The sequence below is a fragment of the Caloenas nicobarica genome, chromosome 2 (assembly GCF_036013445.1).
Source record: "Caloenas nicobarica isolate bCalNic1 chromosome 2, bCalNic1.hap1, whole genome shotgun sequence".
NCBI lineage: Eukaryota > Metazoa > Chordata > Aves > Columbiformes > Columbidae > Caloenas > Caloenas nicobarica.
Window position 1 is genome coordinate 78357619 of NC_088246.1, and position 16501 is coordinate 78374119.

The window sequence follows — 16501 nt, forward strand, 5'->3', positions numbered from 1 at the left end:
GGATCAGTACAAATTTCTTAAGGATTATTCAAAGCCTTAAAGTGAATGTATGCAAAACGTACTACTAAATTTACCATACTGTAGGTCCCCTCAACAGGACTAAAACTTACTCAACAAGGCATGCTACTTCAAACCCTTTATTTCAGTGTCAGCTCTAAGGCTGTTGAATTTTTGTTTGACATTTTATTTTTATTTTTTACACACTTGGTAATGTGCAATATTTACAACAAAGCAATACAAATAAAGTAATTTTTTTCCATCTTCAATCACAGCCTTCCTTTCCTATGCTATTTAGTATGAATGACTATGCAAAACATCATCTTCATTTACAATCAAAATGAACGTTACATTTGCACAATTTTGTTCAGCTTCATTTTAAATTTAAGGAAAATATATGATTGCTAATTTTCTTATGAATGAGCGTTTTTGATGAACTTTATCTTGGCTGATACAAAGAGCTTCTAGAAAAGGCAGTAAAATACATTGTTTGTTGAAGTACATAATGCTGGAAAAGAACCTGAACATTAATCCTTACTGAAACTGATAGATAAAATAAACCAAATTTAATGTTTGAACTTATATCCTCTGCTCTTTATAATATACATTAGCCCTTGTCTTCTTGAACTGAAACATTTGTGCTACCACAGATGGACCTACAGTAACAGTTAGTCTTGCTGAATGCTAAAGGGTGCTTTAAGCAAAGGAAGAAATATTAGGACACCATGCAGGTTCACTGAACTCACCTGACAGAGGTGGAAAACCATTTTCTAGGAGCAGAGATGCATGCACAAAAGTAAGAACATGATTGGAAGTAACAGACTTTCATGAAATTAGACATAACATCTTCAAAATGAACAAGAAAGCATCCTGGTAGAAAGAAAAAGTAAAATTTCGGGGTTCCTCACCTCTCGCTTTGCAAGCAGCACATTAGGAACAATATGAGGCAGGCAGCGTCCCAACATTAACATGACGCTTTTTTCACTGTCTGCAATCCGAGACACCTAGAAAATCAAGTTGTTTGTTTGCCTATTTTTTTTTTAAATGAAGCACAGGAACAGAAAAATATCCTTTCAAAGGAATAACAAGAATTGCAGCAGGCTGATCACTTACCAGAAAAATATTGAATTTACTCACACACATGAAGCCCTAAGTTTTTGATCTAGCAGTAATTTCAAAAGCATGAATCCACTTGTACAGGTTCAAAATTTCCCAACAATTACATACCTGTCACTAGGTTTCATATTTAAGCTAAAATCTGAAATCATATCCTTATTTCTTAAGTTTCATGCACATAAACTTATTTCTCCATAGATGTTAACAAGTCTGGTTTCAGAGCAATTATTGCTTGTTCAACTATTGCTGCCATGCAGAATAAAGGATCTTCTAGTTTACGTCAACTGGGAAATATACCTCTGATCCCAAACGGCTGTCTGCTGACATCCGACAGAAGGACAGTAGTGCTTGATGGAAAGCTGGTGACAATTTCCTGAAATATCATCAAAAAGGGAGGGGGGGGAAAAAAAAGCATAGATCAGAAATGTGACTGAACAAGTCCTTTCACTCTGGTCTAACCAGCTAGGTAAAATGACATTCAGAATACACGTTTTAAGTGCAGCATGCTGCAGAAGATTTTGTTCAAAATGATCTTTGACTTTTAGGACGCTTAGTTTATAGCAAGAAAAAAAGTGGGTATCCTAATTAAGAAGTTACTTTCAGTTCCGAAAAATGTAACATCTTTCAAACTACTGCACAGACAAAAATAGGACTAAAGCATGAAGAAATCAAAGCTTTAGCAACACAAGAGGAAGCACAGAATTATGCAAACTGGGAGGGGGGAGCAGAAATCACAAGAAACAGTATTTTTGCTTAATGCTCTGATTCCGTATTTTGCATAAAAACATTTGAGCAGTCAGTCACTTACAAGCTTCAGGATTAAATGGAGATTGTTCAACTGCCACTTCAGAACCTAAATGCTGGATTCAAATGTATTGCAAGAACCTCAAAACAAACGTTAAATTGCTGCCTAATCCCTCATATAGATGTGTATCTATAGAAACACTGCCTCATGGCCATGCACAGCACCAGCCAACACAACTTTAACTATACAAATAAAACCCTGATAAGAGCCTTGAAATAACCTTGTCCGAGGAATGCAATGTGGCAGAAATGTTCTTGGAAAACAATCACTGGACTGAGCATTCCATAAAGCAGGCAAGTGTCAGCAGCAGCAGCATCCTGTATTTCCCAGTATTGACAACTCCCTGTGCCTTATCTGAGGCCTGTATTTAGATGCTAATCTAACACTGTCTCATGCACTACACTTAAAGAGGAAAAAGAACATTTGTCTTCCAAAACATACACACGAAGCATCTTGCTCTATATTATCATCTGCTGTTTGAATCCTCTAATGACACATATGTGAGTTTAAGGGAGGAGGTAATTCCTATTTTCTATGTGGAAAGTGGTATCAGCTTTCAACCCTTAAAAATGCAATTTTGTGCACCTGAGCAAGCAAAATCCCACACACACACAATTATGTGTACAGGCATATAGATTTTTATCTAACAGATTGAAACATCACACTATTTATAGTAAATACATCATCACTCACCCTTTTCTAATTAAAAAAACATTAAGCATCTAAGTTTAAACTAATCCAGGAGGATACAGATAAATATACCATAGTAGTTTTCCTCTTCTGACTATTTACAAAATATGATAAATAAGAATTTATATTTGTTACTTAAAATCAAGTTTTTCTTGACAGTATGGGTTTTTAAAACACATTTTAAATTTTAATGAAGAAAGTTTGCCTTAATTCCGATCAGCTTGGTTTTGTGCAAGGGTTCACTTCAAAAATAATTTACAGGTTTTGCGCAAGGCTTTAAGCTTTATTTACACTGGGAGAACAGGAACAAGTGTTGCAAAGCAGCATATTAACATTAAGAGAGTGGCAAGGCCTTGGCCAGCCCTTTGCCTGGGCCGTCCTTCACCTTGGCGTTCGTTCTGCAGAATATCAGATCCTTCCTTCCCCACTTGAAACCTTAATTAAAATCCTACATAAGGGCAAAGTTCTGTCCCCATTTTGCACAGTGAAAACTAAGTGTGACAATATGTCACTGAATTTCCCTGTGGGTTAATTAACAGCAAGCTCTGGGCAGTGTGGATCCCACTACAATTGCTGGCTATATTTAGAGTCAAGAAAGCTTCTCCTTGATAAATTCTAGTAAAATCCTTGATGGCTACGCTGGACAGAAACGATGATAGACCCATGTAGCTTGTACACAAGCCAGTGGAAAGTCTTTTCAAGGCCCAACAGATACTAGTAGTGACGATATTCAAATATAAGAAACTACAACAAATACGAAACCCAAGAACTACTATTCTATATCATACAACACTGGGACAAAAGAGCCAATTTACTGAAACAGCCAGGCGTGATTGCTATAATACAAAAACCACCTTGTATGTGGTGCGAACCACCAAACACCTCCAATGAGTTGCATAACCATACATGGTGCAGTCTTGTGAAACTGCTGCTGGTGTGTCCTACTGCGATCTGCTGGATGAGGCACTTTTCCAGGGACGGCCACGTCCCCATCTGCAGGCTCCCATGCACAGCTGCTCCGGGTGCAGCCACAGGGCCAGCTCGTTCACTCTTCTATCCTCTTTTCCCATCCGGGCAAAATTTATGCCAAGAATCCACTCCCCAGCTATAGCAGTAACAATCCTGCCTTTTAGGATAGAGTCTTAGCTTTTAATACCTCTTAAGTATATTCTGAATTGTCTTCTACAAATAATCAACCCTGGACTGAAAGATACAAATAACCAGGAGTTCTATGGTGCTGCTTCTCCCACAGATCTCAAAATACTTAACAAAGAATACAATTTTTAATGAAAAAAATTACTGTATTATTACAAATCAAGCACATAATCCAGGAAGAAAACCGAGTGATATGGATCTATAAAACACTGTATCAAATATGGTTTCCTTTGACCCTTCGCTGACACGCTAAGCCAAAAATTCAGCACAAACATAGGTACATATTACATACGTATCACTTATTTCCGCAGTGATCAGCATTTGAGGGGACTTCTGAAGTTAGTTAACTCAACGGGTATTCAACTACTTTACAAATAAATCCATGCACATGAGCAGCAAAATAAATTACGTTTTTCTAGAGACTACTGTCATAAATCCCACTGGAAATACTCATAGTTCCTATCCCACTCAGCAATCTCATCCTATTTCACTATCCCCAAACCATCAATCTAATATTGATGCACTTCATGCCTCCCAGAGCTCTCAATTACTCTGAGTAAAATGAAACTTGCAGCAAGTCACAGATGAAAGTAGGTAGACAAGTTTACAGCAATCAATGTATGACAGCTATACATTTTTATTCTTACATAGTCTAGATATTCAGGTAGGATATGAAAGAACTGGCCTTCCCTACCCCCCAATCTGGAAAGTTTAAATGGAATCACTGCAAATTTTCCAGAAAAATCTAAGCCAAGTTTTACTTTCCTGTTAAACTCTAGTATACTGAACTAGAAGAGATTGGTAGTAAGACTCTAAGGTGCTGTATTCAGAAATCAGAAATCTTCTGTTCTGTCATAAAGTTAAGATATCACTGAAAAAATGTCCGTGCCCCTAAGACTCAGTGCAAGAAATTCAGAAAAATTCAGGCAAAACAGGAATCTTCAGGTCTGCAAGAGAAGTTAATTACTAGCACAGGTAATGACTCTTTCTTTTCTTCTTCCTCCCTCCCTCCAGCTTGTATTGATTTCCATCTGCACAGAATATCACACAGATTTCTACTTGGTATTTTCAGATGGAAAATAAGTCTAGAAACATACTACTGTATCAACACCAGCAAAAGAATCTCAAGGGAACTGACAAAATACGAAGCAGAATGGCCACCTGCTCCCCTAGGAATAGCAATGGTAAGACCATAAGAGGAGCTACTTGGGCATCTTTGTCTACAACAGTAATTTTAAAAGTTGTATACATAACCTCATTAAGTTTGTGGTCTGTGCTACTTCTGATGGCTACACAGTGGTTTATCACTTAATGAACACGTTACTTCCCCTTTTCACTTTCAGGCTTTCTCAAGAACACTGAGACATACAAACTCACCTCCACATAACACAACGTGAACACTATTTTAATGAAAAGAATCATAGTTATCCAGTGAAGGCTTGACCCAAATTCAAAACTCAAAAAGTGGAATATCATCAGATACCCTTTTTGATTATAAAAACAAAAATCATACAGCTCTCTTAGAGATTTTAGCAGACTAATATACATCTACATATGAACAGTAAAAAATTTCCAAACCAAGCAGAAGTGATTTCATTATGAAATGAAAACTCAAAAGAAAATTGAAATATCCTGTCTTCCCATTCACCATCTTGATTTTAGCTTTTTGTTGCAAGGAACTGGACTGGTTTTAAAAATGAGCAGGAAATTAAAAGAAATCCTTAAACTTAATACTAAAAATGTATGTTTGTCAAATGTACTCACCCCTAAAACGATTAGGAAGAATATGAAAATATTAGCACTGTAGCTTAAAGGTATGTTAAGCCTTTCATTTGCGTTCAAAACACAAATGAATTCCGCAGAATTTTACTGTTAGAAAAATACCTATGCACTTTACAAGAAATTTTAATTAAGGCATTCCAGTTTAAAACTTATCACTAACCTATTAGGTTTATCAAAGTGGACTGTAGCTTTAGTTGATGAAGCACAAGAGGACAGTTTCTCTGTTTCTTTACAGGGCATAGAACTTAGCGTATCATCTTTAGAAGTCCTTGAATCCACTTCAGCTGATAAAGAAAGGCTTGTTTCCTCAGTGTTTCCATGTTTATTGTCATTCTCAGAGCTCTTCATATCCAAGTACCGTCCATTGTCCTCTGAGACTGTAAGAGGCACTTGTTTTAAAGAAGGATGGGGAGCTACACCATAAACTGTTGACACAGCAAAGTTTTCATTCTTGAGAAAATCTATTTCACTAAAAAAGGAAAAGCAAAGAACGAAATATTTTTGTAGCATTCATGAGAAGGTTTTGCAGCTTTCATGAGAAATAAGGACAACATCCTGAAGAGCTCCCTCTTCAAATCCAGTATGTTCAAAAATTCCTTTGATAGAAATAAATTATATCACACAAGCTGTTCAAGCAAGCACTGATTTAACAGAATTCTTTTGTCAATAATTAGTAGGAAAAATGTTGCACTCAGAGTGAGCGAATCAATCAAATAAGTGAATAACAACAGTGTTATCTGCTTCTGGCTGAAATCTGAGCACCGACACACAAATTGTGAAGAGACGGAACTCTGTCTGGGATGTGACAGAACTCTATCTGGGTAGCGGTGAATTAATATGTAGTATCCCACCTGGCTTTGAAATGGTAACTATCCAAGTCAATACAGCCACTTAAAAATTATGCACTTGTCCATGTGTTGTATTGGTGCACCTCTTAAGAGGAATGATATCTTATAGCTTACAGAATCATATGTTTTGATCAAACTTTTAAAGTCTCTTTTTTGTCATTGTTGAAGATATTGTCATTTCTACTAGTCTTGCTCTGTAGAAAGAAAAGCTGTTAAAATAAGTCCTTAAATCAAACATCCTCCTAACAGCGTCTGCAAGCTGTACACACCATAGTACTCAGGAATGAAATAAAGCTGACCGAAGAGAAAACCTACATGAAACACATCAGAACTGAATCTCTTTTCAAAGAAGTAAATAAAGAAGTTACACTGAAAGAACAAAACTGATTACAAAATCAAATGATGTAGATAACAAAAGGGAAATAGCCAGTGTGAAGTCTCTTCCTTTTTCTAAATCAAATACTACATCTTAAAAAGGACAGACTGCCCTGCTCTGAAAAACTCATGGTAATAAATATAAGTTGTATGTTTTCATATATGTGCTAGAAAAACATTGAGAAGTTATTCCAACATTCATCAGCAGTCAAGCAGATTGGTAAGTACATACCTCTCAAGTCTTTGGATTTGTTCCATCAAAGACCATTTCTCACTGTTTAACACACTAATTTGATCTTCTAATTTTTGCACTATTAAACATTGCTAAACACAAAACAGAAACAAAGGTTTAGTACAATAAAGTTAAGTAGTACTGCAACAGCTGAAACATTTCCTCTGTACCATCTCTTACTTCTATTGACGGTGGTGTTGTTTCAAACACAGGGACGCCCCCAAGTACAGGAGTAGCAGCCTCTAACTCATCATCTTCTACACCAACTGATACATCCACCACATCTCTTGCAGCAACATGATGGTTTCCAAAGTCACGATAGAGTTGTAACAGGTCAGGAGGTTTTGGAATGTTCAATCCTACATCATCCCAAAGTTCAAAATCCTTCAAAGGAATGAGAGAAAGTAAAGCATACAATACACTTCCTTTTATTTTCATTTCTCTTCCTCATTTGACTGCAGGTCATACAACAGCAAAATAATCACACCAAGACTGCATTGTAGTAAAGGACGAAAAAGCTTAAATCAGATCGCAAGAAACAGAAGTAGAAAAAGGTTTTGTTTTATGACTCAAAGCATTTTCACCCTAAAGGCAGCTCTAGGTAATGTACTAAAGAGAAGAACTTCCAAAACCACATAGATCACAATTTAATTTTTTTCAAGGATGTGAACGCTTTCTAGAATCAGATGTAACGTTGATCAAATTCTAGCAGAAACCAGTGGAATTGACAGAAGGCTTTCCACTGATAGGGGTATCATTTTGTTCCCATCTCATTCACAAGTACAGTTGTAATTTTCCAGAAGCAGATAGTCAAACAGCTCTGCAGATGACTGACGGACGCGGTGCATATTCTCAATGAAATCTGTATATAAGTGTATTAATTGTGTAGAGGTCTAAACAGTACTAGGGCCTCCTGTCTCAAACCATCACTATATGTCCTTCCTTTTCTCATTGACATGTTACCATCCTATTATTACAAAATTGTTCCCTGTCCATATATATAAATGGGCATGTGCACAATTATACAGGAGTTGTGATGCAGGAGTTGTGATTAATTTTTTTTTTTTTTTTTACTTTTCTTCCTGTTCACAATTTTCACTCTATTTTTCCATAGTCAGGTTACACACACCTATTCAAGGAAAGACTATTTTCTGAAAGAATTATGTTAATAATCTAGAAAAAAATGTGTGTTCTATATGTTAATTATAGCATGTTTATATTTACTTTTTAGAAATAAGAACGACGGAGGCATAAAACTGATCATCTTAAAAAAAATGCAAAGCACAGCTATGTTTGGAAATATCTAAGATAACATCTTATTACTGAGAGCTTCTCCAAGACTGTATTCAATGCTGCAGTATAATTAAGTATACTCGTACACATATCTAGGCCCAGGAGATGACAACTAATGAGAGTATTGCATATCCTGCACAAATCAACTGAGCATGACTTAAGGAAAAGATTACGTTCAAAAATCTATTACATCCATATGCTTTAGTTTAACTGAAAGGGAGTCCATCAGAAGCCAGGAAAGTGTCTAACTACCTATAATTAACATTATTTTTCTTCTTGTTTTGCTTCCTTTAAAGAATGCAAGCATTCCGTCCCCTTCCGACGTATTTTGGGAAAATATTCCTCAGAGTGCTATGTTTTCAAACCATGCTTTATGTAAGAAAATGCTAACTAACGTATTTAACTCCTAGAATACTCATATGTATAAAGTGAACTACATGCATAGGAAATATCTTTTAAGTTCACTTGAGTTTATGACAAGATCAGAATACAGAAAGCAGGCATGTAAAAACACACAAGAAAACCTTACCTGATCGTGGTTTTCATCTGAAAATGTTATTGATGTAAGCTTGTAACTATTTTTCAATAAAAATTCATTAACTAGGAAGTTTAGAGCTCTTTTTTCAAGAGGTCTGATTGGCTCCTGGAAAAAAAAGAAAACAATACACTATATCTTTGGTTCATCTTCCTTCCAACTACGGAAGCATATCCATCTTAAAGTCCATGCAAAGCTCAGTTACCACCAGCCACCTACCTGAATTTCAGGACTTGATTTATAATTTTTTCGTTCCTGCAAAGGAACTTCATTTTCTGGGGAGGAAAAAAAAGGTAACTACATTTTACTCTTTCGCACAGGATGAGCTCAGCTACTTCTACATTGTTCAAAGTAGAGACTTAAGAAAAGGTTTATGTACACCACCTGCAGCCTGAGTCAGGTTGGCTCGGAGGGCCTGTATGGTCTCCTTGGCTTTCCGTAGTTCAAACTCCAGGACTGGACAGGGATTTGGATTAAACACACACAGGCATCCAACCAAGGCAAGGGAAACAAAAATAAAATATAAAAAGCAAGGATGGGTGTAAAAAAAATATACAGTTTGTATTAAACAGAAAGCATGCAGTCTTTATGGAACTTATGAACACATGCAGCAGAGTTGGTCTGAAAGCAAACTGGTGAACATTTTCCATAGTTTTATTGGCCTTAAGTTAGCTAAACCAAAATTTTCAAGCTGTCTGACAAGGACTCGCTGTAGGGTTGTTTTTTTTTTCCTTCTTGCTTTTAACTTTGCATATTACTGGGAAATGCTTATTATTCCCCACTCTCACAGTCAGCTGATACAGTCAAACACTTTGATTTTTGGGGGCAAGGGGAGTACACGGGCAATAAGAGGACAGATCTAAATGAAGCAAACACATGCTGGCAGCAGAGGAAGCTGTCTTCATGTAGCAAAGCTTAAACCATGAAGTGAATGTACTGTCCCACTGAGACTACAGATTTTATCTGAAAATAAAATCATACACTGACATTTTAGCAGCTTAAATGGCAGAACTTGAAACATATTTTATTTTACTACTAAAATAATCTCATTTTAAACATCTATTTAAAAATAGTGAATTTTTGGGCATACCCTAGAATTAAGATTCTTAATTTAGTTGAACACATTTAAGAGGTGCACCAGATACACACACAAAAAGGGCAAAATATGCAGCTCTCATATAGTACTTATAGAGAAGCCTGCAACAAAAATGCATTTGCATCATTATTCTTAAAATTTTCCAGTGACTCTAGACTATACAACACTTTCAGTGATCTAGAGTCAGCTTTAGAGATTAAAAAATATGTAATTCTAGCTGCCATTATCACCTGCCCTATCCTCCCACCCCCTGGTCACTGTTATGTGTTTCTCATGTCCTAATACTTTCACCAAAAAGGGCCAATAATGCTTTGTTTGCTCTGAAATTTCATGAGTTTTGATAATGGGGTCATGGGTATACTGTGGTTTCAAATTTTAAAACCCTGTACATTTGCAAAATACGTGGTAAATGCTCTTTATATAGACATTTACAGTTAAGAGTATCTAAGGGAACCTATTTAAGGAATTACCAGATAATTACATGTAGTTCATTAATTCTTAGATTAGTCTAATCACACTTAAATATACAGTCACCAGAAACAATGATTCTTGTACTTAAGTAGAAGAGATGAACACAGAACAGCTACCATACTGAAGTGTTAAACTAGTCTAAATAGCTTGTGTAATATTTACTTTATTCCCATGCAAAATTAAAAATCTAGCTGCTTTTAATAAGAAAATATTAATGAGATTTTTAATCATTACCTGGAAACAATTTAACATGGTATTTTGAAATATTTATACAGAGAATTATGCATGGCAGAACCACTGTATCGGCTCTTGCTTGTAGGAACTGCTACTGAGGACTACAAAGAAAATGGTTTCCTCTTTTGAACATCTGTCACTAAGAATCTTTTGATAATTAGCACTCATGGAAAAAAGATTCACTCAGTTTGCATTTATGCGTAAAAACTGAAGGAGTAACTACAGTACACCACATTTCCTACATGAAAGTAATTTGTTTGATGCACAGAATTTTACTGCAGCGATACAAAAGTGCAACTGAGGATATGATGAATAAAATGTGTAAAATCTCTCTAGTATTCAGCAATGCTGATCTGCAAATACTTCTGTGCAACAAAGTTAGAAAATCCTCTTGTAGTAAAGTATCTAATAATTTTAGCACTTCCTTGCATTTGAGTTACTAATTCACAGTTACGATTCTAAGTTGTAAGCTACTAATTTGTTAGTTTTTGAAAATTGTAAAGAATTCAAATTAAGAAATTCTTCTGATGGAAATGACTACATGTTAGCATTTTATTCTCATAAAATATTTTCAAAGACCAGAACAGTTGCAGATCAGGAGTGCCCTGCACTAGAATGATATAAATAATGAAAAAAAAGTCAGAAAAACAACACAAACTAGAAAAACTCAGAAATCCCATTAAGGAAAATAGGAATAAGACATGTCTGAAGGCATAGAAAGCCAAAAAGCTCATGTCAGACAAACCCATGTCAGACGGCAAGAATTAATTTTTAGTGAACTGTGATGATGCTGAAAATTCTTAGAAGCCATTAGGACTTTACCCATTCAACCTTTCAAGTAGATTACTCTGCTGCATGTTTCTCTGTATACAGTGGAAGATTCTGGACATAGTATATTTGAGAAGCTGTTGCTTTGCAGCATGTCACAAAAGCCACATAATTCTACTGCAACACAGCACTGATACAGTTGTACCTCATTTCCTAGTTTTACTAGTGCCACCATTGTAATTGTCACCATACAAACCTTGATGCATCTAAGTCAGTCACAAATCTAGTTTTTATTCAAAGAAGTTTGTTTGTAGGGTTTTTTTATGTAAGCATAAATATTTGTAAATGGTTACAGCATAATTTCAACCAAATTTTAAATTATTATGAAAAGCTCTTTATTTTAGAAACTATACTGAAATGCAATCTTCTGTCAAAATATGTGACGATTTTTAACTCAACATGCATACTAATGAAATCAACACTGGGAATCCGTATTTGATGGTGATATGACATTCTCTTAAATAAAAAACCCAACCTCTAAGCCCTTTGTTTGTAACCATTGTAAAGTACTGACCTTTAAAATAAATGACCTGATCTCTGTCTCCCCCTTTCCCTCTGTCGTAAAGCTTATGTATCTAGAGAAGTTAGCCCTTCAAAAGCATTGATAAAGCCAGCTGAAGTTTAACTTCATGCCTGACTGAACAGATAACACATATAACTCATTAAAGAACTTGGTGAAAGAACTATGCGCAGAAGAGTTCTGCTGCAGACAGCCTAGGAAAGGAAAGAACCAAATTGATTCTCCACTACATCAGGAAAGCTGAGAGTAGGAATTTAGAGCTCTGAGCGTGGTTAATCTTCCTACAAGAAAAGGGCATTTCTGAACGATCTGTTTTGCCTTAAGGGAGAAAACAGTTCCTTCCAAATTTAAGTTGCTCTCTTGCTTTTTCTTTTTATAAAGAACTCAAATCACCACAGCTACCATTCTGAAAAAAAAGGTAATTAGACTTAATTAAGAACTGAATCTTTCAAGCACGCAACTAAGCATTAGAACGAGATGTTCAGACTAGTAATTTTAAAATGTTTCAGTTTTCATGCAGCTAACCCAATATACCTTAAAAGAGAAGTGCATATCAGGAGTGGGTAGCTTGTCTACTCAGCCTAGAAATTTAAAAATGAAGCTTTCTCAAGGATCTTATTCAACTTACACACATTTGTTAATGACTTCATACATTACTGAGGCATAGACTGAGAAGTCAGCTATAAAGAACGACCTGTGATTTGGGATATTGAATAAGGTGAATCTACATGAACAACAGTCTTGTTGTGCTAAGGCAAAAAGTTTGAAGAAATAAACAGTACTACCAAAGTAAGTATAGAAAATTTGTGTATAAGCAGTATTTTTTCAATTATACCAGAATTTTACATTCTACATATGGATTATCTCGCCAGACTTTCACATACTTCAGTATGAAGTACTTCAGACAACAGTAGAAAGGTACTTTTATGTTGTGAAGCCACTATATGGCATTCTGGCATTTTCTTTTAAAAGCAGTTCTCCACTGACGTATCAAGGGACCCGGTGCTTACCCAGCTTTCCTCAAATTTGTGCATACTGTTTCAAGTTTAGTTGTTGTTTGATTCTTAACTGTCATTTCAAGTTCCTCCTCCTTCTAGAGTAAATGCACATGTTCTAAATTATGCCTTCTAAAACATGTATGACATTCGATTACATTTGATGGATTTGTGCATACATTTTGAGTCAATCAGAAGAGATTTTGATTGTCTTGACTATAGTTAGCATTGAAGCCACTACCACGATATGCTTCAAGACCTAATGTTTCCTAATTCCCACTTCCCTGATGCAATCCTAAGAAGAGAAGTGACCGTATTTACAGTCATTGTAAAACACTTCAGGACGTAACACAAAATAGACCTAAATAAGAAAGCTGTATTGCAGCAGGAGAGATGACTATCAAGCTACAAAAATTATGATCAGCATGAAAGTTCATAAGCAAGCTAACAGAGAGCTTGTTACTCTAATAGTTGGAAGCCAACACTTGACTTGGTAGCCTCGTTAATGCTTTCAGGTTAATGAGACAGGACCAACTACACAGAAGACCTGAACTACAGCAGATTTGGCTTCAGGTTCAACCCTTGGAGACTACAGACCTGGATGGAAATTACGAAGATTTACAACTGCTTAATGGGGGTTAAGACAAAACTAGACCCACTTCCAGGGCGAACAAATTGAACACACAATGTTACCAAGTGAGGTTGTATTACAGATGTTTTTTGTGTTTTGTTTGTTGCGTGCTCTTTTTTTTAAAGGTTCTCCTCTGATTTTGATTGCACACAAGTAACAGTACTTATTAACAACATAAACAAAAATGCTCTATACAAAGCAGAAACTGCGAACCTAAGTCTAGATAAATGAAATCCTCAAAAAATAATTGAGTGCTTTTGAACTTGTCTATTCCCTTCAAATCCTGATGGGGACAGTATTTTATTCTGCTAAGCAGAGATACATAGTCTTCACCAGAAATCAATGCTGACGCAGGGAGATCTGAGAACACAAATTATTGAAATGGAGTTTGATTATCTGGATTAATTTCACTATCATTGAAAACACAGCATTGTGTTTATAGAATTATCAGTTTCTCAGAATAGCAGATAACAAAGGCAGGTTAGCAATACTAAAGACTTTGAATTATGGAAAGTAGGGTTTTTAGATCACAAGCACACTTGTGCACACGGTCAATTTAAGATGTGGCAGAAGATTCAGTTCCTTGTATTGAATGTCAGATGACCTATTTACACCAAGTGCTGTGGGTATATGCGTTCAAGTTAGGTGTACTCTTACTCCATAGGAATGGAACAGGTTTTCCATTCTCTGGGTGTTTTATGAAAGTGAATTTTTGGAGGAGGTTTACTAAGCCTAGTAAATCCTTCAATACTAACTTAATCTTAGCACCAACTGTTTCAGCACTTAATGCATAAATTTAGATTCAAGGCTTGTTAGTCTTAGAGAACAAATTGTTTCCATCTAGTACACTGCAAGCCCTAAGAATGCATATATTTTTTGGAACTTTGCATGGATTACAAATGTATTATCCAGTTTTTATACAGCTCTATATTTATGTTAATATCAGGTAAATAAGGAAGAAAATTGATGCTTTCTAAATTGCACTTAGTTTTGTCATGCTCGCCCACATCCTGACTGGCTTTTCTGACTTGCACCTTTTCAGTTAAGTTGATAATAATGGTAGAGAAGAGACTCACTTCGTTTCTTTCAATTAGATTTTCCAAGCGACAAGTTCACAACAACTCTTCAAAACACATTTGCTTCTACATCAAATTTTGATTCTAATGTCAGATGGAATGAATTGGGTTAACAGATTTGAAATACTGAAATCCATTTCAAACAAGAGTCTTCCTAGCTATTTCCAGGAATTTTTGGATAGGTAAAATTAAAAAAAAAAAAAAAAAGGCAGCTAAGTCTAACACCATCCATAATGGCAAAAAAATATGATGGCTTTGCATGGTATACATGCACATTTTTTTATTTGGTGCTTTCTAGCATTGCCATGGTATGAAATTATTTGTAACTGGATGTGTTATAACTTAAGTCCTTCTGACTCGGAACCACTATCTTTTAGTGACTGATATGAGTTTTTTTCCTACCCTTTATTTGACATTTGACTAGGGAACTGATATGGAAATCATGGGTTCTGCCCAAATAGTAAAAAAGAAAGATAACAGCACGAGAAAGGCGTTTACAAAAAGAAACTATCAAACCTCACTCTGTGAACTATCAAAAGAAAAATATGACTATCAGATCATGGCCTCAAGCTTTTGCAACAGATTACAATTTTATCTCCTGAGCATCAAAGCTCTTTGCCAAGAAGAAAGAATATGAGAAGAAATAAGCAGGATGGACTTCTAGTTACGTTTCAAAGTGCAGTTGCAGCTAAGAACTACTTCAAAAGCAGAAGTTATAAGCCAGGGTTTGTTCAAAGAAGGAAATGGACACGAAAAGTTTCTGAAACTTCCGCTGACTTTTTTTATCTGCGGATTAGACACTCATCAGTTTTGTACAGTTTGAAGTTGCTTAGGTAGATGGCTTTATACAGAAATGAGGCAAAACATTTTAAGCAATTATAATTGAACCAGAATTTTAAGTAGAAATAGGATATTCTGGAACACTTGAGGTCTTCACAATTATGTAGAAATAATAACCAGTCTTGCTTTGTTCAAGTTATTTTTTAACAACTCATTGAAAAAAAACTGTCTAAAGGAACACAGAAATGCAATGTAAACATCCTGCCATACAATTTGCTTGTCTATTACATATGGCAGTAGTCAATTATATACTGCGATCTTCAAAAATCTCCATTTTAGGATGTACTTAATGAAATTTAGTATTTACTTTTAGGATATATTAATTTCATACTGGAAGTAATAAACATTTTGTGATTAATGTTCCATCAGAAGATTAACGGTTCTACTGGATGTCAATTCTGACTGGTCTTTACTTTCTATACACATTTCTAATCCAATTCAGTTACTAGAGACAGCTCCAAGCAAAGATCAAACTAGCTCTCTGAATAATACTATTGCCAAGAAATATCGGTTAGAAACAGGAAAAATCTATCAAGATGATGAAAAAGTTAAAATATTTGGAATTTGCTTGTTTCTTCCTTGTATTCCAGGAGACAATTCAGAAACACTTTGGTTCCTTAAACACACTTTGTTTAGAAGATTAGCTGTGTATTTAAAACTTTTCCCTTCTTTAAACTGACTACATATATTGAAAAAGACAGTAGTTAAACAGTAGTAAGAATCTGGAAGTTTCTATATAAATTAAAGAACAGTAAGTACCTATAGTTCTAGACCAGAGCATCAAAATACCCGAATCTGCTTCATGTTCATTAATTTGATCCAGTCCTTTACCTCAGAAACACTGGCTGGGGTAAGAAAAACAATATTTTTCTGCAATGCTTTTGTTTCTTCTCTCCAGGTCAATCCTGGTTGCATTTCAGACAAAGAGAGGAAATTCAGAATCAAGATCCTCTACGGAACTGTGTTTTACCAGCCTTTGCTT

At 35.5% G+C, this 16501-nt stretch overlaps 1 protein-coding gene across 2 annotated transcripts in view; it reads right to left on the reverse strand.

The window, feature by feature from the left end:
* RELCH (RAB11 binding and LisH domain, coiled-coil and HEAT repeat containing) overlaps positions 1–16501 on the reverse strand; it is an 81665-nt gene that overhangs the window by 46707 nt on the left and 18457 nt on the right. Inside the window, exons 3-10 of one of the 2 annotated variants that reach the window (XM_065627770.1) lie at positions 9213–9284; positions 9048–9103; positions 8823–8936; positions 7181–7384; positions 7001–7092; positions 5706–6014; positions 1411–1486; positions 906–1001 (exon numbers count right to left, since the gene is read on the reverse strand). In XM_065627770.1, the coding sequence (XP_065483842.1) occupies positions 906–1001; positions 1411–1486; positions 5706–6014; positions 7001–7092; positions 7181–7384; positions 8823–8936; positions 9048–9103; positions 9213–9284 (1019 nt within the window). Of the gene's footprint in view, positions 1–743; positions 764–905; positions 1002–1410; positions 1487–5705; positions 6015–7000; positions 7093–7180; positions 7385–8822; positions 8937–9047; positions 9104–9212; positions 9285–16501 lie in introns of those variants that run through there. The other variant, XM_065627772.1, reaches the window with a different exon arrangement.